Source organism: Lynx canadensis, chromosome D1 (assembly GCF_007474595.2).
Source record: "Lynx canadensis isolate LIC74 chromosome D1, mLynCan4.pri.v2, whole genome shotgun sequence".
Classification (NCBI taxonomy): domain Eukaryota; kingdom Metazoa; phylum Chordata; class Mammalia; order Carnivora; family Felidae; genus Lynx; species Lynx canadensis.
This window is the reverse complement of record NC_044312.2, coordinates 107410894-107436259: the sequence shown is the minus strand read 5'-3', so window position 1 is coordinate 107436259 and position 25366 is coordinate 107410894. Positions and strand designations below refer to the sequence as shown.

General features: G+C 51.5%; 2 protein-coding genes across 3 annotated transcripts in view; one reads left to right on the top strand and one right to left on the bottom strand.

The window, feature by feature from the left end:
* Positions 1-4096: 4096 nt before the first annotated feature.
* CD1H11orf95 (chromosome D1 C11orf95 homolog) lies at positions 4097-13347 on the top strand. Its single transcript, XM_030331044.1, has 5 exons — positions 4097-4235; positions 6440-6937; positions 7501-7887; positions 8138-8689; positions 8928-13347. The coding sequence occupies exons 1-5, from the start codon at positions 4097-4099 to the stop codon at positions 9389-9391; spliced, it is 2040 nt and encodes a 679-aa protein (XP_030186904.1). The 3' UTR covers positions 9392-13347.
* Positions 12874-25366, bottom strand: part of RTN3 (reticulon 3) — a 62688-nt gene continuing 50195 nt past the window's right edge. Inside the window, exons 3-8 of one of the 2 annotated variants that reach the window (XM_030331043.2) lie at positions 21620-21827; positions 19598-19736; positions 19092-19161; positions 17342-17388; positions 16440-16498; positions 12874-15001 (exon numbers count right to left, since the gene is read on the bottom strand). In XM_030331043.2, the coding sequence (XP_030186903.1) occupies positions 14956-15001; positions 16440-16498; positions 17342-17388; positions 19092-19161; positions 19598-19736; positions 21620-21827 (569 nt within the window). In that variant the 3' untranslated portion in view covers positions 12874-14955. The remainder of the gene's footprint in view (positions 15002-16439; positions 16499-17341; positions 17389-19091; positions 19162-19597; positions 19737-21619; positions 21828-25366) is intronic. The other variant, XM_030331042.2, reaches the window with a different exon arrangement.

The following is a 25366-nucleotide window of genomic DNA, read 5'->3' as shown; positions in this document are numbered from 1 at the left end:
TCCTGTGGTTTCTACCCTCTTGATATGGCTCAATCTAGGACAGCGGCTAGCTTCTAAGGGGCCTTTGTTAAAAATTAGTTAATGGGGCGCCTGGGTGGCGCAGTCGGTTAAGCGTCCGACTTCAGCCAGGTCACGATCTCGCGGTCCGTGAGTTCGAGCCCCGCGTCAGGCTCTGGGCTGATGGCTCAGAGCCTGGAGCCTGTTTCCGATTCTGTGTCTCCCTCTCTCTCTGCCCCTCCCCCATTCATGCTCTGTCTCTCTCTGTCCCAAAAATAAATAAACGTTGAAAAAAAAAAAATTTTAAAAAAAAAAAAAAATTAGTTAAAAGGGCCCCCTTTGGGCTAGTGAATTAGGGAAAGACGACCCCTCCGAGCGGAAGCAGCTTTCAGGAACATGCTGGACTAACAAATCGCTCCTTGGTGAGAAGAGGAATCCTTTCCTCCTGGCAGACACCAGGGTGCATGACTCAGCTGGGGCACAGGTGGCATTTCACCCCAAAACTGTCCCCTTGTGTGCAGAGAAGATTGCACACACTGGGCTGTGTGGCCCTGCTTACACCATCTGCTTTCTCTCCATTAGCCCCACTGCCTTGATGTCATTTCAAAAAAATTTTTTAATGTTTATTTATTTTTGACACAGAGAGAGAGAGAGAGACAGAGCATGAGTAGGGGAGGGGCAGAGAGAGAGGGAGACACAGAATCCGAAGCAGGCTCCAGGTTCCGAGCTGTCAGCCCAGAGCCAGACGTGGGGCTCGAACTCACGAACCACAAGATCATGACCTGAGCCGAAGTCGGACGCCCAACTGACTGAGCCACCCAGGCGCCCCTTGATGTCATTTCTATTGCAGGTGTGGACTGCTGGACAGTGTCCACAATCTTTCTCTCTTCTCTCCCTCCCTCCTGTTCTCAGGGCTGCTTCCAGAAAGCCTTGGACACGGGCTCCAGGCTGGCCTCCTGCCTTCAGGACAAAGGCAGCTTCTCAGCATGGAACCCAGCATGGCGCCCAGCTCATTCCCGGTTCCTCTTCTGCCTCTCCCACCCTCACCCCTCCTTCACTCAGCACTTCCCTTCCCGGGCCTCGGTTTCTCCTGGTCTTTCAAGACTTGCCTCTAGCAACGTCTTCCCTAGAAGTCTTCTCAGTTTGGGTGGCCTCTCTCTCTTTTTTTAATTTTTAAAAAAAGTTTATTTATTTTGACAGAGAGAGAGAGAGAGAGAGACAGCGCGTGCAAGCGGGAGAGGGGCAGAGACAGAAGGAGAGAGAGATCCCAAGCAGGCTCCTTGCTATCAGCACAGAGCCTGACGAGGGGCTCATGACCTGCACCGAAGTCAAGAGCCGGAGTCACCCACGCGCCCTATGGATGGCCTCTCTCTTGGCTCTTATATCCCCCCCCCCCCCCCCCCCCGCCAATTGCAGTCAAGCCTGGCCAACCATTGGGCACCAAGGACGTAGTGTCTGGAGCCCACGATATCTATAGGGGCTCATGGAAACATTTTAATTCACTTTAAAATCAGAAGAGAAAAATGACCTTCGAGGGTCAAGAAGAGGCGTTATTTTTTTCTCACATGGGAGAAAATAAAGACAGTTGCAGGGCCCATAAAAATCCATTAAATCTCTCTCTCTCTCTTTTTTTTTAAATAGAGGAAGACACTCACGGAGGCTAAAGTAGGTAGGGCCCGTGAAAAGCCACAATGGGGTCCTGACTGCCATTGCCTCCCATCGCCTTAGTAGACCCAGTAGATGAAGATCTGCTGGGGTGGGGGGGGGGGAGGTGGTGGAAATGACCCCCCCCTTTCCCACCCCCAACCTGTCTGTGTTAGGTAATTTTTTCAGTGACGAATGCGAAGCTTTATCTCCGTAGGGTGGCTGTGAGGACCAGTTGGTGAAAATCCTGCAGGACTACAGAGCCTGGAGCTGTTTCTGGAGCTGTGCAGGATGTGGGCAAGGAGAGAAGCATGGCTCAGTAAAAAAAAAAAAAAAAAAAAAAAGCTCCACAGGGGCCTTGATGTCTTTCTTTTGGTAACAAAATGATCTTACTTAGGGGCGCCTGCTGATCTGAGGTCTGTGAGTTGGAGCCCCACGATGGGCAGAGAGATTACTTAAAAATAAAATCTTAAAACAAAAATTATCCTTAGGGAGAGAACTGGAAAGGACATATACCGAAGTGTTGCAGGGAGGCCAGCCCTGATGGTGGCCTACCCTCGTACTTTTTTAACCCATACTTAGGAGCATGTGAAGGTCAGGTCTGTATCTCATTTTCCCTTTGTGGCCCTGGGCTTGGCACAAGTGTAGCACATAATGAATGAGGGAATTCTCCCATCTCCTGGCACCGCCTGGCACTCCATCAGCACCAGGGCCCCCCAGCCCCCAGAGGCTAAAAGTCGTGCGGCTCCAACCCGAAAGCAGGGCCAGCAGTGGAGCGAACAGAGCCGTAGGGCCGAGACTCAGTTTACCCAAAGTGACGTCTCTCGCAGGTCGTCATGGGGCTAACATCTCCAGCGGTGACAGACACCTTTAGGCACTTCAGAAATTTTAGTTCTGGGCCCCTCTTCACAAACGCTTAGGGGATAGGCCTCCTGTGCTCCAGATCGCTTAATATTTCCCATGGCTCCCGAAGGGCTGGAATTGTTTCCTTGTTTTAAGCTGTTGGTGCCTGTTAAGTCGTAAACAGTATCAGTCTTGTCTGTCTTGTTCACTGCCCCGCGCCTAAAAGCGTGTTGGCACACAGTAGGTATTGGGTGGGCGAATGAGTCTGTCGAGGGTGACTTCTTCAGCGGATCGCTGGATCCCCAGGGAAAAGCATACAACCCACCTCTAGATAATAAGACCCTGCATGGCCTCCGCACCCTGTAATTTGGATCTCTAGGAATCGCCTTTGTTGTGGGCGACCAACCACACGCGAAGCAAGCACCTGCTCCTCCAGCCGGTCCTCGCGGAAGGACCCCAGGCTGCCGCGCCCCTGACCGCTTCTCGGGGGGTCCCTTCTCTCCGCATCCTGGGGAGCTGGGGCCCCCGAGGCGTCCGGGGGCTTGCAGCCAGGGTCCGCCCCAGCGCTTCCCAGCCGTGGTGGCGCCCGTCCCCAGGTGCCCGACACCCCGCCCGGGGTCAGCGTTCTTCGCCTCCTCGGGCCGGCGGGGGTCCTGGGGCTGCGTCAAGGGCACCCCCAGGCCTCCGGGGGCCGGAGCCTGAGTCACGGCGGCACACGCCTTCTCCTCCCGGCTTCCAGTCTGGGGCCCCCTCCGTCCCGCAGCGTCGGGCCCCGGCACAGCTGGCTCCCCCCGTGTCCACCGCGCGCCCCCTCTTCCCGGCCTGGGTCTCTGCGGCCCCCGCCCCCGGCCGGCCCCGGGGCAGCTTCGCCCGGTCGGCGCCTCCAATGGAGGAGCCCGAACTCCCGGCGCTCCGGGGCGGCTCCCGCGGGAGGGGGCGCGGCCGCCCCCGCGGCTCCACCCTCTCGGCGGGGCCGCGGCCATCTGGGGCCCCTGCCAGTCGCGTCCGCTCTGGGGCCCGCGCCCAGCTCGCGCGGGCGGAGGCAGCCCCGGCGGGGACCCGGGCCTCCCACCGGGCGATCCCCGGCCGGCGCGGGTGCAGGGAGCCGGGCGCTGAGATGCCCCGAGGGGGCAGCGGCTGCGAGCGGAGCCCGGGTGGAAGCGCGTCGCAGCGGACGCGGGCTCCCCTCGCCACTTCGGTGACCCTTCAGGAGCCGGGACCGGAGCCTCGGAGGCGGCGGTGCGGGCCCGCGAGGGCGGCGAGGTCTGTGCTCCCAACGTCCGGGGCGGGCGCCGGCTGCGGAGCCTCGGGCCAGCTCGTCGCCTCCCGCCTCTCCCCCCCAGCCCCCCGCGAGCTGGCAGGAGGAAATAGCGCGCGGCCCCTTTAAATTTACCCAGGAGCCCTTAAAGGAGCCCCAGGGGCCCCAGACAGGAGTCCCCACCCCGGTCCAGCCCGCGCCGCCGAGCGAGCAGCCAGCCGTCCGTGCGGCCAGCCGCCCCGTGCATGCGCCCCGCGCCCCGGGGCCCCGAGCACCGAGCGCCCCGCGCGGGCCGCCGCCGGCCCCGCGGCCCCGCGCCCCGCCGCCCCGGGGCCCCGCTCCGCAGCGCAGCGCATGGAGCCCGGCGGGGACCACCGGAGCCGGAGCGGCGGCGGCAGGGGCGGCCCCGGGCCAGCAGCGGCCTCGGCACGGGGCCGACGGCTGCCGCCCGCCGGATCGAGCGGCGGCGCGGAACCCGAGGAGGACGACGGCGGTAAGAGCTGGGGCCGGCGGCTCGGGCGGGGGCCCCGGCATGGGGGAGGGGAGGGCTGCGGCTCCGGGCTCCGGGCCCCTCTCCGCCGCCGAACAAAGGGGGGGACGCGGGCAGGGCGGCCGGGGGCGCCACCTGGCGGGCGCGGATCGCGGCTGCAGGGCCAGCGGGGGAGCCCCCCGCCCAGCTCCCGGGGTCCGCCCGCGGGGCTCGGGCGGATTCCCTCCCCCTTAAAGGGCCCCGCGGCCCCCGCCTCAGAGACCAGGCCGTAGGGTCCCCAAAGGGCCTGGCCAGGCGCCATGGGGCGCGCGCTGTAGGCTCTTGGACTTGCGCCCCCGCCCCTTTCTCTTTCAGACTCCCAGGTGGTCTCCCTTATCCGGCTGTCTCTTAAAAGTCTGCCCAGACTATGGGTCGCTTTCGGGGGGCTTTCCCCTAGAGGAGCTGAGCTGGGAACTCCGCTGCTTTAAGTCGCGCTGCTCCTCCCCTCCTGTGGCCTTGCTTGCAGACAGGAATCCTTTTTCTTTTTCCCCATGTTCTTTCTAGGAAAGAGCTTGGCTTGCGCCTCGGGGTGGGGGGTGGGGGGACCCACCACTACCTTACCCACCGCGGGCAGTTTCTAAAGGGATGGGCTCGCTCACAAAGGCAGATACCCCTCCCGTCCGCGCGTTATCGCCTCCCTTCTTTTCAGAAAATTTTGCCACAATTTGTCAGCTATAGTAGGACCAGCCCGTCCTCCCCGTTCTCTCCCAGAGGACACTGTTTCTTCATTCCCCTGCTGAAGGGTCAGCGCCTTAAGACCCGTGACGGTTCTGTCCAGGCTAGGGAGACTCTGCCCTAATCTTCGAGCTCCCCTCCCAGAAACTCCCCATCCCCTTTTGTTTTTAAAGAATCTCAGCTCCTCCCCTTTTTTGGGCTCTTAAAGGGCCAATCCACCTTAGACTAGCATAGATCCAGCGCTGGAAGGATGCTTAGAGACCAGCTAGCCATCCAGTGCCTTTTCAGACAAAGAGGCTTAGGCCCAGAGAGCCACACGACCTATCAAAGATCACAGAGCAAGTTACGGGTGAAACCATACTGGAACCGAGGTCTCTGACTTTGAAGCCAGTGCTTTTCTTTCTCTGGATCTACTGAAATCAAAACAAGCAAACACCACAATGGTGACAGGAGTCCTATCTGGTCCTGTCTTTTGTTTCTCTGACCCTGAGATTCTCCAGAGGGAGCATGACCACACTTGTCCATTCAGCTTATGTGGCCAGGAAACCCTTTTCTACATAAAATAGGGTCCAAACTGCAGGGAAGGTGGGGGACCGCTTCGGGTGTCTGCCTGTTTGGCCAAAGGCAACACCACCGGGGTAGTGTGCTGTGCTTGGGCCTCTCCAGTGCCTGCCCCTTGATTGCTGGGCAGTGGCCGGCTCTCTGCCAGAGCAAAAAATAAATCCCCAGAAAGACTTAATGGGCTCCAGTGGGTGGTGGCCACTCCCTTCCGCAGAATCTTCAGTAGCCACTTTGGTGGCCCTCCTGCGGGTCCCCTTGCAGGGTGGTCGGCTCTCCCAGACTCTAGGGAAGTCAGGGTCCTAGAAACTCCTTTCCCTGGAGGTGTTGACAGCTTTGTCTTGGGGATCCCTCCCGTGGGTGCCTGTATTTGGGGAACCGACGATGCTTAGGACCCCCCAAAATGGGACTCTCAGAAGGCTGCACTGGAGGCATCGTTGGAAAAAGGGAGAAGATCTTTGGGTGGGGCCCTCCTGGCTGGGGCCTCAGACGGGTGGGTCCTGTGTGCAGCCCTGGATGCAGACAGATGCCCCCTTTGTTCTTCTCGCCCCACTGCCCGCTCTGCTCTGGCCGGAACCGCCCCGGCGTGCTGCTCTCCTGGCTTCGCTCTTACAGCCCTCCTCCAAACAGGGTGCCATAGAGAGCCAGCTGCCTGCTTGGCCTTCACCTCATTTAAAAAAAAAAAAAAGTCAGAGCTCGCCCCTCGCATCCCTTCGTTCTTGGCCCTCTCTTAAAGGGTCCTCACTCTTCATAAAGGGGCCAATGCTTTGACTCCCGCCTCTCCCACATCCCTCTTGTTGCTGTTGCCATCCTTTTCCTGCCCCTAAACGACCCTTCCCCCCACCTCCCTTTCTCTGCAAAATCCCAGCCTGGGTTCTTTCCCTGGAAATCGGACATTGAAAAACCGTCTCCCTTTCCCCCCCTCCCCTCTTCAGGGCAAGATCTTCAGCTGGAAGGGGGTGCCTTGGGGTCCTGGGGGAGTGCCCCCCTGCCCTCCTCCAGGGCCAGGGGACCGGCATCTTCAGGCAGGAAATACTCAGACCACTGTGAGGCCCGGGCCTCGAGGCCCGGAAAGAGCCGCATCCCCGGCCGCGACCACCGGCGCTACTACCACGACCACTGGCGGCTGGAGTACCTGATGGACTTCAACCCCGCCCGGCACGGCATGGTGTGCATGGTGTGCGGCAGCTCCCTGGCCACCCTCAAGCTCAGCACCATCAAGCGGCACATCCGCCAAAAGCACCCCTACTCCCTGCACTGGAGCCCCCGGGAGAAGGAAGTCATCAGCAACAGCTGGGATGCCCACCTGGGGCTGGGGGCCTGTGGAGAGTCCGAGGGCCTGGGGGCCCAGGGGGCTGAGGAGGAGGAGGAAGAGGAAGAGGAAGAGGAGGAGGAGGGGGCCAGCCTGCAAGCCTGCCCGCCCAAGGGCCCAGGTAACGCAGGACTTGGAGAGGCAGGGGCCGGGGTGGCAGGTGGGGCCGGGGCCGGGGCCCGGGTGGGGCCGCCTCCCCAGCCAACGAACGGATTTTCCTGAGCCAGTCACTGCTCTTTTTTGGGTGGGGTCTGCTTACTGCCCTTACCCTACAATACTGGGGGAGGGACAGTGAGGTGAGGGGGTCTCCCGCATCCCCCGAGAGAGATTCGGCGAGAGAGATTCGGCGTTCTGCGGATGTAGAAGGTTCAAGGAGACTGGAGGTGGGGGGATGGGCGGGGGGGGGGGAAGGCTGGGAGGAGAGGGTGCTGGAAAGGTCCGGCCTGACAGTGAAGTCCGGGGAAGCGGCCAGAGTCTGGGTCTCCGGGAGGAGCGGGTGGGGCTTCGGGTTTGTGTGCAGGCAGGTTCGGAGGTGAAGGAGTCAAGGCATGGGGGGAGAGGGCGAGAAGGCCGAAGGTTAGGCAGAGTCCGAGCGAGGGAGAGGCTTGTGGAGGACCTGGCTGCCGCGGGGAGCTCCCTGGATCGCCAGCATCTCGGTTCCTAACCTCGCTCCGACCCTTTCAGGCAAAGCCCCAGCTGGTGAGGGCGGCCGATGCCAGCGGCGAGGGGGCCCAGTGGCACCCCGGGCTCGGCGTCGGCGCCTGTCAGCCTCCCGGAGGGCCGGGGGCAGCAGGGGGCTGGGGGCCCGGCGGCTGGAGCGGAGGCTGAAGGAGTCCCTGCAGAACTGGTTCCGGGCAGAGTGTCTCATGGACTATGACCCTCGGGGGAACCGGCTGGTGTGCATGGCCTGTGGCCGGGCACTGCCCAGCCTGCACCTGGACGACATCCGTGCCCACGTGCTGGAGGTGCACCCCAGCTCCCTGGGGCTCAGCGGCCCCCAGCGCAGCGCCCTGCTGCAAGCCTGGGGAGGCCAGCCCGAGACACTGTCTGAGCTCACTCGGTCCCCACCAGGTGCGAGGCCCATCCCTGGGCCGAGACCCCCCTCCCCCATATTAGGGCTGCAAAGTGGGGCCTGTGGCCAAAACCGGGAGGGACTCCTCTCCACACCCACACTCACCCACCCGCAGACAGAGGCACACACACACCCACACCCACACCGGCTGGGGCCTCTAGACAGGGGCTGGGGTGAGGACCCCTCTGCGTGGGTAAGGGCAGCCCTGCCACCAGGCTGAGCCCCTCTCCCTCACCCCTTCCCCAACAGACGACGACCTCGTCCCCCAGGACCTGACCAGAAAGAGCCGGGACCCCGCCCCCACTGCCGGAGCCCTATCCTCTCAGGATCTCAGTCCCCCAGACGTAAAAAAGGAAGAGGCTGGCGGGGTCCCTGAGAGGCCCGGGCCGGCAGAGGAGGAGGAGAAGGAGGAGGAGGGCGAGAGGGTGGGGGTCCCGGGCCGGCCGCCGCGGGGCCGTGACCACCGCCGCCGCTACCAGGAGCGCTGGCGGCTGGAGTACCTCATGGAGTTGGACGGCGGCCGGCGCGGCCTGGTGTGCATGGTGTGCGGGGGCGCGCTGGCCTCGCTCAAGATGAGCACCATCAAGCGGCACATCCGCCAGCGCCACCCGGGCTCCACACGCCTCAGCGGGCCTGTTAAGGCCCTTATCGCCCAGGAGTGGAGCGAGCAGGCCGCTCACCTGCTGGCCCTGGGGCTGCCCTGCCCCGAGTCCCCCAGGGACCCTGCCGCCCCCGGCACAGCCGCAGCCTCCGAGGAGGGGGGAGGGGAAGAGGAGGAGGAGCCGGAGGAGGAGTGGTGGGGTGAGCTGGCGCAGGGCCAGAGCAGGTGGCGCGGGAGAGTGGGGGCAGGGACCCGGGCCAGGCAGGGAGCGAAGGCTGGGAGTGCTGGGGTGGAAGGGGGTGGGGAGAGCGGAAGGCTGAAGGGGAGGCCGGGGAGGATGGGCCCGGAGGGCCGAGGCGGGCGGTCGTGGAGCCGAGACCCTGGACGCGGTCGGCTTGCCCTCCGCCGGCTCCAGTGCGGTCCTTTGTCCCTTCCCAGGCGACGTCCCGCTCTCCCCAGGGGAGCCGTCGGAACGGCCCGCGGAGGAAGAGGACGACGACGAGGACGGCCAGGAGCCCGGGGGACTCGCCTTCCCGCCGCTGCCCCCTCCGCCGCCGCCGCCGCCGCCTCCGCCCCCGCCCCGCAGCCGAGAGCAGCGGCGGAACTACCAGCCGCGCTGGCGGGGCGAGTACCTGATGGACTACGACGGCAGCCGGCGCGGCCTGGTGTGCATGGTGTGCGGGGGCGCGCTGGCCACCCTCAAGGTCAGCACCATCAAGCGGCACATCCTGCAGGTGCACCCCTTCTCCATGGACTTCACGCCCGAGGAGCGCCAGACCATCCTGGAGGCCTACGAGGAGGCGGCGCTGCGCTGCTACGGCCACGAGGGCTTCGGGCCGCCGGCTCCGGCGCCGCGCGACGGCGGCGCGGACCTCAAAGCGGGCGCCATTTGTCGCGCGTAGCGGGCTCGCGGGGCGGCTCGGCCCTGTGCTCGGCCGGCCCTCGGGCCGGGACACCCAGCTTCCCGCGGCCCTGACCGCCGCAGCTGCCCCCCCGCTGGCCGGGCCGGGCGGAGATAGGAATTGGGTGGGGTCGCCGGCTTCCGCTCGGTGCCCAGGAGCACCCCCCGGGCCGGTCGGTGCGCTGCGGGAAGCGCGCGCTCGCTTCGGAGCCGGAGCCCTGGCCCTCCCCCGCGCTGGGCCCCACGTTTCCCGAAAGGCCACCTTGGCCCTCCGAGCGTGTGCACGTTGGGTTTCCAACCCCAGCCCCGCGCCGGGCCGGGGTGGGGGTGCCGACAGTCAGTATTAGGGCCCCAAGAGTTGCGGGGGAGGGCAGGAAGGCCGCGCCGGCGCCGTCCCTGGGCGGGGGCCCAGTTCCCCGCGGAGTTGCACGCGGGCAGGCACGGCCCCCGGGGTCGCGGGCGGCTGCCGCCGGGGCCTCATTGGTATTAGCGGCCGCTCGGAGGCCAGGACTGCGGACGAGGGCTTCCAGCGGGGGGCGGGGCTCGGGAGCCCCACCCCCCCGGGCGGCGAGGACACCAGGGACCGCGGGCGGGCGTCCCGGAGGCGGGGGCGGAGCTGGGCTGGGGCTCCGGCAGCTGCGCCAGCCTCCCAGGCGGGCTCTGGGGACGGTGCGCCCCGCGGCCCCTCCCGCCTCCTCCGCTCCTGCCACGCCCTCCCGGGCCCCGATCTTGTAAAGGGATTAGCACTTTTCTCCTTTGCTCCTCTCCTGCTCTGAAGGCCTCCGTTTCCCCCTAAACTCAGTCAGGCACTCCTGCTCTATCGTCCCCGACAGTCCGAGCCCGGGGCACTGGAGGTCCCGGCAGTTGGCGTTCTATTCCCGTCCCTCCCTGTCCCCCTTTGTACACGGTGGACGTGCCACCCATTCTCAGCACCCAAGGGCCTGGGGCCGGGCCTCGGCCTTCCTTTCTCTAACCCGCGGCAGCGCCAGGCCCGGTGGGGCCGGGAAGGGGCCCCGCGATCTCCCAGGCAGGTCCGAGTGGGATGTGTAGATTCATTCTCCTGTGGAGAACAGGTGGCCCCGAGATCAGGCCCTTTTTGCTCTTTGTATTTTATTTTGAAACTGTATTTAATGCTTTTATATGAAAGGGGGAGGGGCGGGGAGCGAGCTGTCCCATTCACCCTTATGTGCAAATGTCTTATTTATTATACGTGTATCAGAGATAAGCTGTGAGGTGGTGGAGGAAGGACCTACAGGAAGGAGTGAGGACAGAGGTGGGGCTGGGGGACCCCAAACACCCCACACTAACGTGTGACCCTCTTCCGGGGCCTGTCCTCAAGCCTCCGGGCCCCAGTGTCTGCTCTTCACATAGCCAGGCCGGTTCCTTTGGTCTTAAAGCCTGAGAGTGGGGAGGTGAGTGGGCGGACTTGAGGGTTGGGTCTGGAGGTGGAGGGGCCCTGGCACTTGGGGCCAGGGTCGGCCTCTGTGGGTGGGTGGGAAAGCCCAGTGCAAAGAGGAAGCCCTTCCTCATCCCAGCACCCCCAGGCCAGAGCCCAAGGTTCAAGTGCCTCAGGCCCAGTCCCCTGGACTCTTCCTGATTGGGAATTGGATTTTATACCATGGATTTTATAGCATTTTTATATAATTCAAGATTGTCAAAGCTGGAAAGACCTTGGAGATCAACCAGTACCTGCCCCCTTAACCCCTTTCCCAGATAAGGTAGTGAAGTACAGAAACTGAAATGATCACACAGCCAGGTAGGAACAGTATAGAACTAGAATGGAAATCCCGACTCCCAATTCAGTGTTGTTTGCACTACACCACACTGCCTCCCAGTCTCTGTAAATTCGTACAACTTCTTTTCCCACCAGGCCTGCCAAAGGATGGCACATAGCTGGGTGCTGCAGGCCGTTTCAGTGCAGTCGTGACCTGGGGGTGGCAAAGAACTGCACGCCTCCTGGGAATGAGCAGTCTCCAGGCCACCACAGGCCTCAGCTCCGGGGTTTGGGCGGCAGTCTTCATCAGAACCCCACAAGTGGGGCTAACACCTGTCCCACGGCCTCTCCAGTAGGGCAAGGGCTCTGGTAGTCTCTGGGTTTTGTTGCAGATGCCACCAGCGATTCGGGAAATCCTGCATGAGCTGTCGGTTGACCGAAAAGTGAATTCCCAGTGTGTTTGAAACTCCCAGGGTTTTTGAGACAGTATTAAAAGCTTGAGAACAGGGATTGCAGATGGCACCAGGCTGGGCACTGCCATTCTTTTATTTTCCTTCGTGCATGTTGTTTTCAGATCCAGAACGAGTATTTTACCACTTTTACTACTCTGCCTGTTCAGAAACAGTAGGCAAAGTGGGGTGACCTATTCTGGTCACCCAAGCCCGCTGCCCAAGTTCAGGTCGGCCAGGACAGAGAGCTGGTTAGGAATGGCTTTTCCCCTTGATAGGCAGGGAGAGAGGCCTTAGGAAGACAGGAGTCAAAGTCTTTATTGAGAGGCAGCCCCAAGCACTCCAGGGGTTCTCAAAGTGTGGCCACGGGACCGGTAGCTTCAGCATCACTTTAGGAACCTACTAGAAATGCAAATCCTTGGGCCCCACCCTGATGAATCAGAAATGGGCGGCATCCAGCAGTCCTTTCTGAGAAGCCCTCCAATGATCATGAAGCTGAAGATCTAAGCCCCAGTGACCCGGGTGCCACTGTAGTGATTCCTGCTTTGACGGCGGCCATGGCCTCTTGGGTTAGGGGTCAGGGGGGTTAGGTGGTCCTCCTCTCTAGGTGCCTCCTCCCTGCCTTGGGAAGTCTGACATGAACAGGTGAAGTTTCTTCATGAAGTTTTTGTTAATGGTATGCTTGCTATTATGGCCAATATGTAAATGTTACTCTGAATCCATATTTATATACCATGTTAGTGACATTACTCGAACATTTGTATGTGTATTTGTGAAGTTGTTTGCATCAGTTATTTTTTAAAAATTTCAGCCTAAGTTTTCTAAGAGGTATGTTGAATAAATTTTTAAAATCCAGCTTAAGGGTCATGGCAGCCTTAGTTTTGGGGGAAGAAAAAATCTGAAGTGATAACAGTTCTTTCAGCAAAGACCTAATGTATGTAGTTTCCGCTTTCCATGGTGACTCAAGCACGCTGTGGCTCTGATTTATAGGCTGCTTCATGTTGCAGACGGGAAACCCTCCTAGGTTGGTGTGAGGCTGAACTGGGACAACAGACCCTCTGGCCCCTCCCACTCATCTTCCTAAGGTCACCTCTCAGAGGGTCTCCGTGATCTTTCAGAAACCAAATGCACAGCTTTGCTCTACTATGGAAATTCTGCAACCTTGGGAACTATGACCAGTATCAACTAGTAGGTGCTTTTTAAAGCCTCAAAAGTGGAGTGGGGATGGGGGCTGGTGGAAGCCTGGTTCTTACTTTACCCAAACTGTGTATAAAGAATAAAGTTAGCAGAATGACACCGCAGTCACTGTGTTTTTTTTCTTCCAATTTTTTTATTAATAACACATCAATTTGCAGTTTTACAGGAACCAAGATTCAAGTTCCTTAGGTGCTACTGTATTTTTATGTTGCACGCACATACACGCACACACAGTTTCATTAGTAATATTTCACCTATGGGTTTTTCTTAAGAAAAAAAAAAACAAAAAACTCCTGTGTGGCACAAAGATCTGTCCAATTACCTAAATACAGCAGTAACAAAACAAAACAGCTAGGTGTGGAGGCTTCCAGTGCAGAAGAGGGTCCTTTGGAGGGGAAGCCCAAAAAGTTGATCAGTGCACTGACTTCCTGGGAGGGCATAAGATAGGATGGAGAATATGTTTCTGACTCCGACATGAAATCAGCTTAAAAGTTCAAAAGGAAAGAGGGCTAAGAAAACAGGAAAATGGAGTAAGGCAAGGGTACCTTTTACCCATCTAAATGCTGAAGTAACTTCTCCAAAACAGTAGAAAGAAAATTTCCACTACCTTCTACAGAGTTGCACTGCTTTGGGACCGTCAAACACTATAGCCCTTACTTTAAAGTCACCAGCGCACATTCCCTCATGACTAGGAGTTTACAACCTGAAGGAGCTCAGACGACTTTTCTTTCAAGGTGACCGAATTTTCATGTTGGAAGGGGACAAAGACACTGATCGGTCTCAACAGGAATCAGATTCCTGATCGCCCTCCATCTGATGTCGGTCTGGGTTGTTCTGTTAGCTTTCAATTGTGCACGGAGTCCATCAACACAAGCTGGCCCTGCCTGGTCGCCTTTACCTAACGCTTCGGGGAAAGCACTCTCAGAAGGAGCACCCTGGGCCACGGCAGAGGCGCTAAGACATTTCATGCTCCTGAAGCCGAAGGAGCCTCAAACTATAACACACACCCGTGAGCTAGCCTCAAAGTCAAAGCTCCCTGTGAACCACAGAATGCACTTCCTTACACTAACCTGTGGCTTCTCCACCACAGACACACACAATCTCCTCTCAAGCCAGCTTGGCTTTGGTGCTTAGGGTAAGATGACGAGCACGGGGTAAGGATGTGGCATGGGAAGGAGGAAGCTGCAGAGAAAAGACAAAAGCAAAAAAGGCCTTTTGTTTCTGTATTCACCTCTTGAGAATGTTTCCCCCCCATGGACTGAGACAGGATTACAATAACTCAACACCTGAGGAGCCCACATGCAGATTATTTTTTTTCTCTAACAAGTTTACAGCAGTTACAGACATTTATTTCATAATAAGAAAAGTACAACCATATTTATTAAACTCGAGGTGAGGTGGGCAGGGAAGGAGGAGGAAAGCACATTCAGGAATGAGTTCTCAAACTAAAGCTCAGAACTGGTGCCCACAAGAAACGACACAGACACCACCCTCCCAAATGGCGGGAACTTTCCTTTCTAGGGATGAGCGGGAGAGGGAGGGCCTTCACAGTCCCACTTTCCGGTTCCAACCTTGGTTACCAGATGGCATTCTGGGAATCAGGAATGCACACTATCACCTACAAGTTATTCATAGACTTGAAAGTTCTATCATTACGTGAAGAAGAGGAATGTTAGGAGCAGCCGCTCACACTGTGGGGCAGGAAGATGGGGTCAGAGAGCTGCCAAAGACCCGTGGGAAGGAATCCCACTCTTGTCCCCGGATAATTTCCTCATAAGTTAATCATTTCTTAACTTAAAAATAAGGGTAAAACTGACGGGAAGCTGCGTAAGACTAGTCCTTGAACACTGGATAGCAGAATCCAAGAGCAGTGCTTTATCTTTCATTTTCTCCTTGACCTCCAACCTCTCCCCTTTCAAGCTCCAAGTAAAAGCCCCACCACCATTAAGGTACTGATTTACCCTATTAGATTCTTTCTTTATTCTTTTGGGACCTAAGATATCAGTTCTTTTTTAAGTCCAACAATTCTTGTGCTTGATACTGAGGGTAAAGGGAAAGGAGGGGAGAAAACACCAAATTAAGAAAAAAGAAGCTTGGAATGCAGGCTCGAGCTGACATTGAGCACGTTCCTTCATAGTACAAGTAATAACGTTATAACTATTAAGTGGTGTTTTAGTAACTGTTGCATTTCTGGTTTCCATGTACTTATTCTGCCTTTTTTTTTGCGATTCCTGGGAGTTTTGCTTGTATCCTATTGAAGAAAGAAAAAAAAGAAGGTGAAAAGACAGACATTGGTTCTAGGTTTTTACTTTAACAGTGATACCAGAAGACAGTCCTGAACTTGCTGGAGCACTGTGGAAACTTACCCTCCCATTCCCAACAGGCTTACTCTGGATGAAAAGAGGCAGGGGCCGAGGCCGGTCTGGGACGAGCTGAGGGGTCCACAAAGATCTATCCCCTCTCCCTGCCACCATGCCAGCTCCCTGTCCTCTTTCACTGCTTGCACCTCCTGGTTCCTTCCCTGGGGGTTCCAGAGGAGAATAAGGGGTATCTGGGCATAATGCCTCCTATGTTCTCCACACCGGCAGTGCAAGAGCCCATTTCTCTGGGAATGCGAGGTTACCCACTAGTGCCCCAAAGGAACCGAGAGTCAAAGGTCAAGGTGACTTATAAAAAGACGACAGGAGCAGGCGACGGTTCCCAGCCCCTCACCAGACACCGGAGCTACCCTTTATTTTGTGCATCAAGGTTACCCATCACTAAGGTCATTCACACACCTCTCAACCAATGTCAAAGCCACTCCAGCAGGGACTAACCAAGACATCAGGTTTAAAAGCTAAGCTATGACCATCTTTCCCAATGAGGAGTGAACAGCAACCAGATACATATTTGTGCTAACTGTCCTTGCCTGGTTTTAGCTCCAATGTATACCTAAAAAAGCGAAAGAGCAAGTAAAGACCCTGGCATCAAGCCCAAGTTGTGTGCACAGAGTCGGCTTCCACTTATCGAAACTAGAAAAAGCACTAAAATCTGGGATATGAAAGGGACTGGAACTGGGGGTGGGGAGAGCACAAAAGAGAAACAACTGCTTTTGATGTTTTGTTTCTTAAATGTCTGAATATGGAAAAATGTTAATATTTTAATTAAAAGTATGGGTTCCTTAGTGTTTACTGTAAGTCATTTAAAAAGCTCCAAAAAACCCCAAATGGTTCCTTGATAGAGGGAGTCATAAAAATGTCTACCAGTATTTTATTGCTAACTTGATTTTAATATTAAATTGGTTTAAGAAAACAGAAAACGGGGATTTGGTAGTTTTAGAAAAGAGGTAGCTTTGCACCTTGAGTCATTTCTTTAGTAAATCTCTTATTTCTGAAAAGAGAGGGAAGAGTTTGGCTTAAAATTGATACATGTGAAAATAGATGCACGTGAGCTGGCAACCACAAACATTTAAAGGCCAATTCAAAAAGGCAAAGGTTCTAATTCCATTGATTCTTTTTAGTCTAAGACACAAAGGATATTTTTTTAAGGAAGCAGATGAAATAATTTCTAATAAAATCAAACTATTAACCAACATTTTTTCTTCAGGGTGAAAATTACTTTCTCTGAGTCAGTATTTTACAGAGGAAGCTAAAATTAATTGGGGAAAAACACACATGCCATAATAAAATGTGGAACTTAAGCATACTTACTTTTCAACAATCGACTTGGTCTGATCGCGGGCGATGCCAACATAGTGATCAATCTGGGTCTTTAAGGAAGGAAAAAGACTCAGTTACGGCAACACACAGATTAACAATTTCCCTGAAGGCAACGTTCTGTTGTCCAGTTTAATAATTAAAAAAAAAAAATAGTAATGCATACTCTGCGAAATGAAAATGCCCCGTTTAAAAAAATGTATTTTAAAAACTTAAGGTTTCAGAATTTAAATTATGCCACAAACACCTCATACTCTGTTGGAAGTAAAAATCACTCATTTCTTTTGCTAAGGTCTTACTTGCTAGGTGTTTCCTTTAGAGACACTGGAGTAAAGCATTTTCTGAATACTAGAAACAGTCTAATCTATACTCTGTAATCACAAACGTGTTTTGGCTCCCACGTAAGACTAATTCATTTAATACCAAAAGGCATAAATAAAGTCTGTTGATGGATGACAACCTACAAAGAAAAACCTTCTCACATCCACCAAGGCTCTGCACACGGCATTCCACAATGCAAACATCTTTCCACACCGATGGGATTCCCATAATAGCCTTGACAGTTTAAATTTCTTTCCAGATACCAGCTTTTATTTACTTAAGCATTTTTTCCAACTTAGTTTTTTGCACAGATAATGCATTCACCTGATTAAAACTTGAAAGACACAGCGAGGCACAAAAATAAGTCTCCTTCCTACCCTTTTCTCTCCTCAACATTCAGTTTTTCTTGGTATAGGAAACCACTATTACCAATTTCATATAGGCTCCTGACTTATAAAATCAGACTGCAGAAATGGGTTAGAAAATGGTTGCTCCAAACTTTCGATGCCTAAAACGTGAACTGAAACTAGTCATAATCAATAGGCTTATCCGATTCAAAACAGATACGTGCTTACCTTGTACTTCTCATAGACAATTGGAACACTGAAAATGAGCAGTTCAGCTGTAAGAGAATCACAGGACACGGCAGGTATAAATGTGAGGCAGTCAAAAAGACCCAAGACTCAAGTAATACACACCATTTTTCCTCAGGAAATACAGGGAAACCTGAATCTTCAATATGAGAAATCCTACCTAGAGCCCTCAATTAAGGACAGTTAGCTATAGGGGCGCCTGGGTGGCTCAGTCGGTTAAGCGGCCGACTTCGGCTCAGGTCATGATCTCGCGGTCCGTGAGTTCGAGCCCTGCATCGGGCTCTGTGCTGACAGCTCAGAGCCTGGAGCCTGTTTCAGATTCTGTGTCTCCCTCTCTCACCCTCCCCTGTTCATGCTCTGTCTCTCCCTGTCTCAAAAATAAATAAAATGTTAAAAAAAAAAAAAAAAAAAAAAAAAGGACAGTTAGCTATAGGTACACAGGCTGCCTGCCTTCTTTGTATTACAAATAATTTCCAAATTATGAAAATGATTTCTTCTTAAAAAATATTTATTTTTGGGGCGCCTGGGTGGCGCAGTGGGTTAAGCGTCCGACTTCAGCCAGGTCACGATCTCGCGGTCCGTGAGTTCGAGCCCCGCGTCGGGCTCTGTGCTGACTGCTCAGAGCCTGGAGCCTGTTTCCGATTCTGTGTCTCCCTCTCTCTCTGCCCCTCCCCCGTTCATGCTCTGTCTCTCTCTGTCCCCCAAAAAATAAATAAACGTTGAAAAAAAAAAAATAAAAAAAAAAATATTTATTTTTGAGAGGGGGGAGGGGCAGAGAAAGAGAGGGAGAGAAAGAATCCCAAGTAGGCTTTGTGCTGACACGGGGGCTTGATCTCATGAACCATGAGATCATGACTTGAGCCAAAATCAAGAATCAGACATTTAACCAACTGAACCAGCTAGGTGCCCCGAAAATGATTTTTATAAGATCCCCATATTTAAACCAAATGTAGACAACTCTCCTTTACTTCTGTTTTGATACTTCTTTTTTTTTTTTTTTTTTTTTAAATTTTTTTTTTCAACGTTTATTTATTTTTGGGACAGAGAGAGACGGAGCATGAACGGGGGAGGGGCAGAGAGAGAGGGAGACACAGAATCGGAAACAGGCTCCAGGCTCTGAGCCATCAGCCCAGAGCCCGACGCGGGGCTCGAACTCACGGACCGCGAGATCGTGACCTGGTTGAAGTCGGACGCTTAACCGACTGCGCCACCCAGGCGCCCCAATACTTCTTTATAGTTGGGATCTTTCAACAAACCTGTGGCCACAAACATAGGTTCTTTCAACATCCAGTTCAACGTTTATGGATGTTAAAGGCTGGGCCGTGTGCAAAGAGTAGAGACACGCTGGGCATTCTCTTTGCTCCTACTTTTACCAATCACAGATGACCCTTGACACTGTGGACATTAGGGGCACTGATACCCCGTGCAGTCGAAAATCTGCATACAACCGCTGATCCCTCACCCCCAACTTTACTAACAGCCTACTGTTGGCCAGAAGCATTACTGAGAACACAGTCAATTAACACATATTTTGTATGCTGTATGTATTCTACACTGTATTCTTACGACAAGACTAAATGTTAGAAAATCCTAAGAGAAAATACATTTATAAATAATATTGCACTGCAAAAATTCTACGTATAAGTGTTATGATCCATGCAGTTCAAACCTGTGTTGTTCAATGGCTAACTGTACTTCCAAGAGCATGGAGACATTTTCCTTGTCACCTTACCAAGAATCAGAAGGGTGATTCCATTGAAAACGGCACCAACATAGGTCATCAGCCACATGAAGACAGCCAGCTGGGAAAGCCAACATCAGAGGGTTAAGCAGGAATAATCATAATGTAAAATTTCGGTTAACTGATGCCATTCTCGTCTTGCCAATTAAGTCTGCATAAATTCAGTGATGTATACCATCAGTAATTTCAAAATGAGGGTTACTTCATTTGCACCATACATTTGAAGGATGCATCAGACAATTCTGTAGTTCTCTTAAGCTCAGACTGTAACTGTATTTCTGCCAATTACATTCTCCTTGTTCTGAAGTTCTTCAGGTGCAGGAGACCCTTCCTCTTGACTCCTATCCCCATTTCACTTCTGTCCCAAATACAGGAGACGAGAAGCATACATTTATTTTTGTGTGTGAGGAAACCCTGTTTACTGTTTTTCTTCTGAATTATAATTTAGTCCCTGGTTCTCCTCAGTCTCACCACCAAAAGCTGTAGAAACAACTAACCTTCAAGGAGTCAACCAAATCTTCCACCAGAAAGAGACGAATGATGAGTTTCAGGGCCCTGTTGATGTGCACCATGGCAGCGTTCACGTAATTATGGAAAGCTTCTGAGGACAGGGTAATGTCTACATCCAGGTAGGCTCTTCCAGAAGAAGAAACAACAGTCATACATTTGACAAGAAAAAGAAGATCTCTTTCTGTTAGGACAGCAGTTCTTTAGAGCACGATACCCCCCCAGGGGCGCATTCTGGAAATCTGTAGGGGCATTTTTTGCTGTCACGGGGTGAGGAGAGGACACCTTTGTCCTTCAGTGGGCAGGGACAGAGATGCCAGATGTCTGCAAAGTGTGGGATGTACCTACACAATAAAGAGTTGTCCTACGTCCTGCGTAACTTTCACTGCCTCACAGGATATTCATGAAGGCGTGAACCCATTTATAATTATCAAAAGCCCAGAACGTATAAAAACAAGGTATTTTCCCCATAGTTTTAACACATCCTGAATTTTTTAATACTGAATTTTGTTCATGCTAAACTTTACTGAGATGCTTTACTATTTTGAAAAATTACCTCTGTACTGGAGATTATACATCTAACTGCAAGTTCCTGATGTCTGTATTTATTTTGTGTGTGTAGTCATGTCCAAGCAGTTTAATATTGACTAGATACATATTATTTTATTATGAATAGCTTATCTTATTCCTTTATACTATAATTATAGTCTATTTTTGAAATTTTGTTTATAGATACCTATGAATCTCACTTGAAAATGATAAAGGAGGCATTGTAAAGTATTTGTTAACAAAAAGGAAGGTGCAGATACTGAGTTTACTAGGGTAAACGACTAAAGAAAAAGGCAGAAAGACCTGGGTTTGTTTCCATCTGTTTCCAGATGTACTACAGAACTGACACGTAACCATGTGCTCCTAACTTGTTCATTCACTCAGTACTTACTGAGTGCCTACTGAGTATCAGACCCTCTGCTATGTGCTGGGCACATCAGGAAAGAGAAGGCTGCTTTTGCCTTAAAGAGCCTACAGTCTTCGAAAAATAGAAAAGGAACAGGCATGCTTACTTTTTGTATTCAGGAAAATATGTACAACCAAATACGAAAATAACAAAAACTGGATGTTGTAATTCATTACAACTTAGCAATACACATTTAAAATCCACGACACTGTCATGCAAAAGAGGAAAACCCTGCTAAGACAGCTGAGCTTGTGGCAAAACAGTAAAATTTATTCACTCACTGAACACCTACTGATTTATTAAAACTAACCTGCAGTAACTTTTTTAATGCCGCATACAGTTTAAATTATCTGTTCTATTTTCACTAAGAGAAAATAAAAGGACCAGAGCTGCAGCCAGGCACCTATTCTGTCACAGTCCTGAGAGGTCACAGAAGAGTTTCTTTCCTTATAAGAGAGGGGTTTTGAAAAAAAACGTTATTTGCAAATGTTAAAAATGTTTACAGACTAAGATTTTCAAAAGGAAAAGTGTGAGGAAAATATTTGTTAAAATCACAGCACAATGAGGAAAGCTAGCAAGTGGATTCTAAAAATGCATGACCTACTGATCTCATCAAGACCTGCTCCTGGTATTAAGAAAACTAAAGGAAAATTAAAAAGGAAATCAGTAACAAAACTAAGAGCAAACACATCAAATTCTGGTATCGCCTAGAGTGCAGGCTCAGAATCTAGACTTCAAAGTTGCTTTAAGATTTAGCTGCGTGGAAGCTTAAATATGTCCTCGGGACTCCATGTAACTGAGTGCTGTCCTGGAGGCCCTGCTCTCTCTACCCTGCTCAGGAATTTAGACTGTCTTCTTTGTCCTTAAAGTGTAAGTTTGTCAAAAAGTTCTTGGCCACTTTTTAAGTGACAGGTTTTTAGGTGATGGTTCATGCAAGTGATCAGCTGCATTAGGCCCTATAATTCTTGACTCTGTCAGGTTTGAATTACAGACCTGACCGGCCTCAGCAAACCCCCTCCCTAAAGTTTACAGTGTTACTTGTGATACTTCAACTCACTTGAATGGATGGCCCTCTTCTGATTTCTGTACAGCTTGGATGACAGACTTGTAGACCCTGAAGCTGATGGTGACAGAGAGAAGAGCCAGGATGAGGTAAGAAACCACACTGATGACACTGAAAGCTGCCAGGGAGAGCAGCATGATCAGTGTGGTGCCAAAGACAAACCCAGTCTTCTTCACATCTCGCCAGAAAATCAGATCGTGCACTGCCGAAAGAAAAGGAAACATAGGTTACATGCGGCCACGTGGCCAGCACCGCTCTTTGGCTGTGTCCTGCATACCCGAGAAGCATCATACTAGCATGCAATTGCAGGCACACCCTTCTTTAAGAGAACCTGATACATGAAAACCAAATTATATCAGAAGTGATGATCCACACTGCAAAAGGTTCCTGTGGTTTCTGGACAGGTTCATAAAAACTAGAAACTTATTTTTTTAGAGATGGCTACTGAAGTACAATGGGGTAAAGTGTCATTTTCTTTAAATGTTTCAGCAGAAAGGAAGTACAGCAAGTGTGATAAAGTGTTGATAACTGTTGAATAAATTAAGCAAACCATGCCAATAAATTATAGTTTGGTCACTGTAAAACCAAAGCTAATGTGTAAATTGGGCCGGGCCAGAGAGAGTGATGGATAAAAACAAACCAAACTATTAGCATTAGTTACAACGAAATATACCAGTCTCTCTGTTAATCTGAAGAGAACTCAGGAAGGATTATGGGCAGGGGACCGTATCATTATCTAAACCATAATAGCTCTGAGGGCGCCTGGGTGGCTCAGTCAGTTAAGTGTCCGACTTCTGCTTAGGTCATGATCTCATGGTTTGTGGGTTCGAGCCCAGAGCCTGGTGCCTGCTCTTGATTCTGTGTCTCCCTCTCTGCCCCTCCCCCAACTCAGGCTCTGTCTCTCTCTCAAAAATAAAGAAACATTAAAAAAATTGGAAAAAAACCCCAATACCTCTGCAAATGAATGGGGCCACTATTAATAACTGTTATGAAATAGGTATAAACCAAGGCTGTCTTAGGCAAGTGGCTCTTCCGGCAGGGGACATCCAAATTGCAAAAAGCTAAGTTCTTCTATTTACAGACACCTCAAAATATGTGTGTAAAAGTGGCTAGCAATTATCTCCTATCTAGCAATGACACTACATTTGAATTTCAATCTGTGAAGGTTAATTTCAACACTAATGGCCCTACTGTAGGATTCTTCTGTTTATAAAGAACAGTAAGGGCTTTGGAATTGGAGACAGGAGTTTAGAGTCCTGGTAATTTTTAGTTGTATTGTCTTAACTGACCTTTCTAAACCTTTATTTTTTTCTTTGGTAAAATAAAGAAAGTAGTATCTAGTTCTTAGAGTTGTTTTAAGGACTATATAAGGCTAATGCAGTAGAATGCTTAGCACTGTAAATGACATACAATAAACACTCAAATTTTAACTACAATCAAAATACGGTAGGCCTGGAAGACTGTGATTGAGGGTAAAGTGAACTTGAATCTGTTCAAGTGGGCCCCCTGGTACCTAGTTCTTCCCATCTTCAAACACAATACTCTCCTCTGAAGCCTAACCTTGCCAGAGCCAAAGGAACCTAACTTGTAACGTTCACGCTAAAGATTTGATTGTACAGAAGAAGTAATCACTGGTTCAGAGATTCCAGCCGAGGGTTGTGACACTAGGAGAAATAAGAGGTATTATGACTCCTGATGGGAAGCCGAGAGTCCCAGGTAATGACATTGCAAAGGAAGAGTTGGGAGGCAAGTCAGGCTCACTTGATTGGACAGGAAAGCTGAAGAGAGTGCTGCCTTCTTATGAGAGCAAATACTAAGCTGGATTCCTACAGTCAGCATCCAAGTACATACATGCAGTTCCTAAGACCACAAGTACAGTTTCAACATAGAATGCTTAGGAATGGAACAAACAGGCCATGTGCCTCGTGGTGTAATGCACGGAGGACACAACATCACTTCTACGATACTCTTGCCAAAAACACAGAACCTCAATCTAGTAAGAAAACAGCAAACTAAGATTGAGGATTTTACAACAACATGGATGGATTTACAGGGTACACTAAGTGAAGTAAGTCAGACATAAAAGGGAAAATACCATATGATTTCGCTCATATGTGGAATTTAATAAACAAAAGAAATGAACAAAGAAAAAAGAGACAAACAAAAAGCAGGCTCTTAAATACAGAAAACAAACTGGTGGTTGTCAGAGGGGAAGGGGTGAGGCGGATGGGTGAAACAGGTGAAGGGGATTAAGAGTACACTTATTGTGATGAGTACTGAGTAATGTACAGAATTGCTGGATCATATTGTACACCTGAAATTAATGTAACATTGTGTGCTAATTATACTTCAATAAAAGATAACAAAAATTAAAATACAGTGAGGCGGTTTCAAAGCATAAATCCAAATGTGATCAAAGACTGAATGCTGGATAAAGGGGTAAAAATAGCTATAAAGGACACCTCTGGGACAATAGACAAAATTTGACTGCGGATTACGTAACTGATAAAAGTACAGAGGACTCTTGAACAACACATGTTTTAGCTGCATGGGTCACTTACATATGGATTTTTTTCCCAATACAGTATAGTACTTGTAAATGTATTTTTTCTTCCTTTTGACTTTAATAACATTTTCTTTTCTCTGGCTCACTTTATTGTGAGAATACAATACATAATACACATAACATACAAAATATGTGTTAACTATTTATGTTATTGGTAAGGCTTCCAGTCAATAGTATGCTATTAGTAGTTAAGTTTTTGGAGAGTCAAAAGTTATATGTGAATTTTTAACTACATGGAGGTTAGAGCCCGTTAACTGTGAGGTTCAAGGGTTAACTGTATTGTATCAGTGTTAAATTTCCTAAATTTGGTAAGTGTACTGCGGCTATGTAAAACAAAATTCTTGCTCAAAAAAACAAAAATAAAAACAACCAAACCCCCCCCCCCCCACATTCCAAAGTCAGGGTGTAAAGGGGCAGGATGTTTGCAACCAGCTCTCCTATGGAGAGAGGGACGCAGTGATAAAGCAAAAGTAGGCAAATGTTAACAACTGGTAAACTAGAGCGCAGGTTATAGGGGAGTTTTTTGTACTATACGTGCATTTCTTTAAGTTTCAAATGTTTGAGGGGTGCTTGGGTGGCTCAGACGGTTAAGGGTCCAACTTCGGCTCAGGCCATGATCTCGTGGTCCATGAGTTCGAGCCCCGCGTCGGGCTCTGTGCTGACAGCTCAGAGCCTGGAGCCTGCTTCGGATTCTGTGTCTCTCTCTCTCTCTCTGACCCTCCCCTGTTCATGGTCTGTCTCTGTCTCAAAAATAAATAAACGTTAAAAAATATATTTTTTTAAGTTTCAAATGTTTGAAAGAAAGAGAAAAAAGAAAGAAAAGCTTACAGGATAAGACTGGAGCCCAGAGAGAAAAAGACCTGGATGCATATGCATCACAGAAGGAAAGAGGGCTAATGACACTAGCCTATATGCAAACCTAGATGAACAAAAGCCACCCTGTCCTCATGAAACTTACTGCCATCTGCTGGAAAACTGGCATAAGAAACATTCAAACCTGCAATGACACATGTAAGTGGTGCCCCCTAGAGGTGTGCAGTATATAATCTGCACAATAGTATAGAAGGCCCTGGGCTGGGCCTTATAATCAATGGTAGAATTATGGTCTGGTTTGGAAAAGGGACACACTGATTAACGGCAGGGGATAACAGAGGGGAAGTTAGCATAAGCTGGTT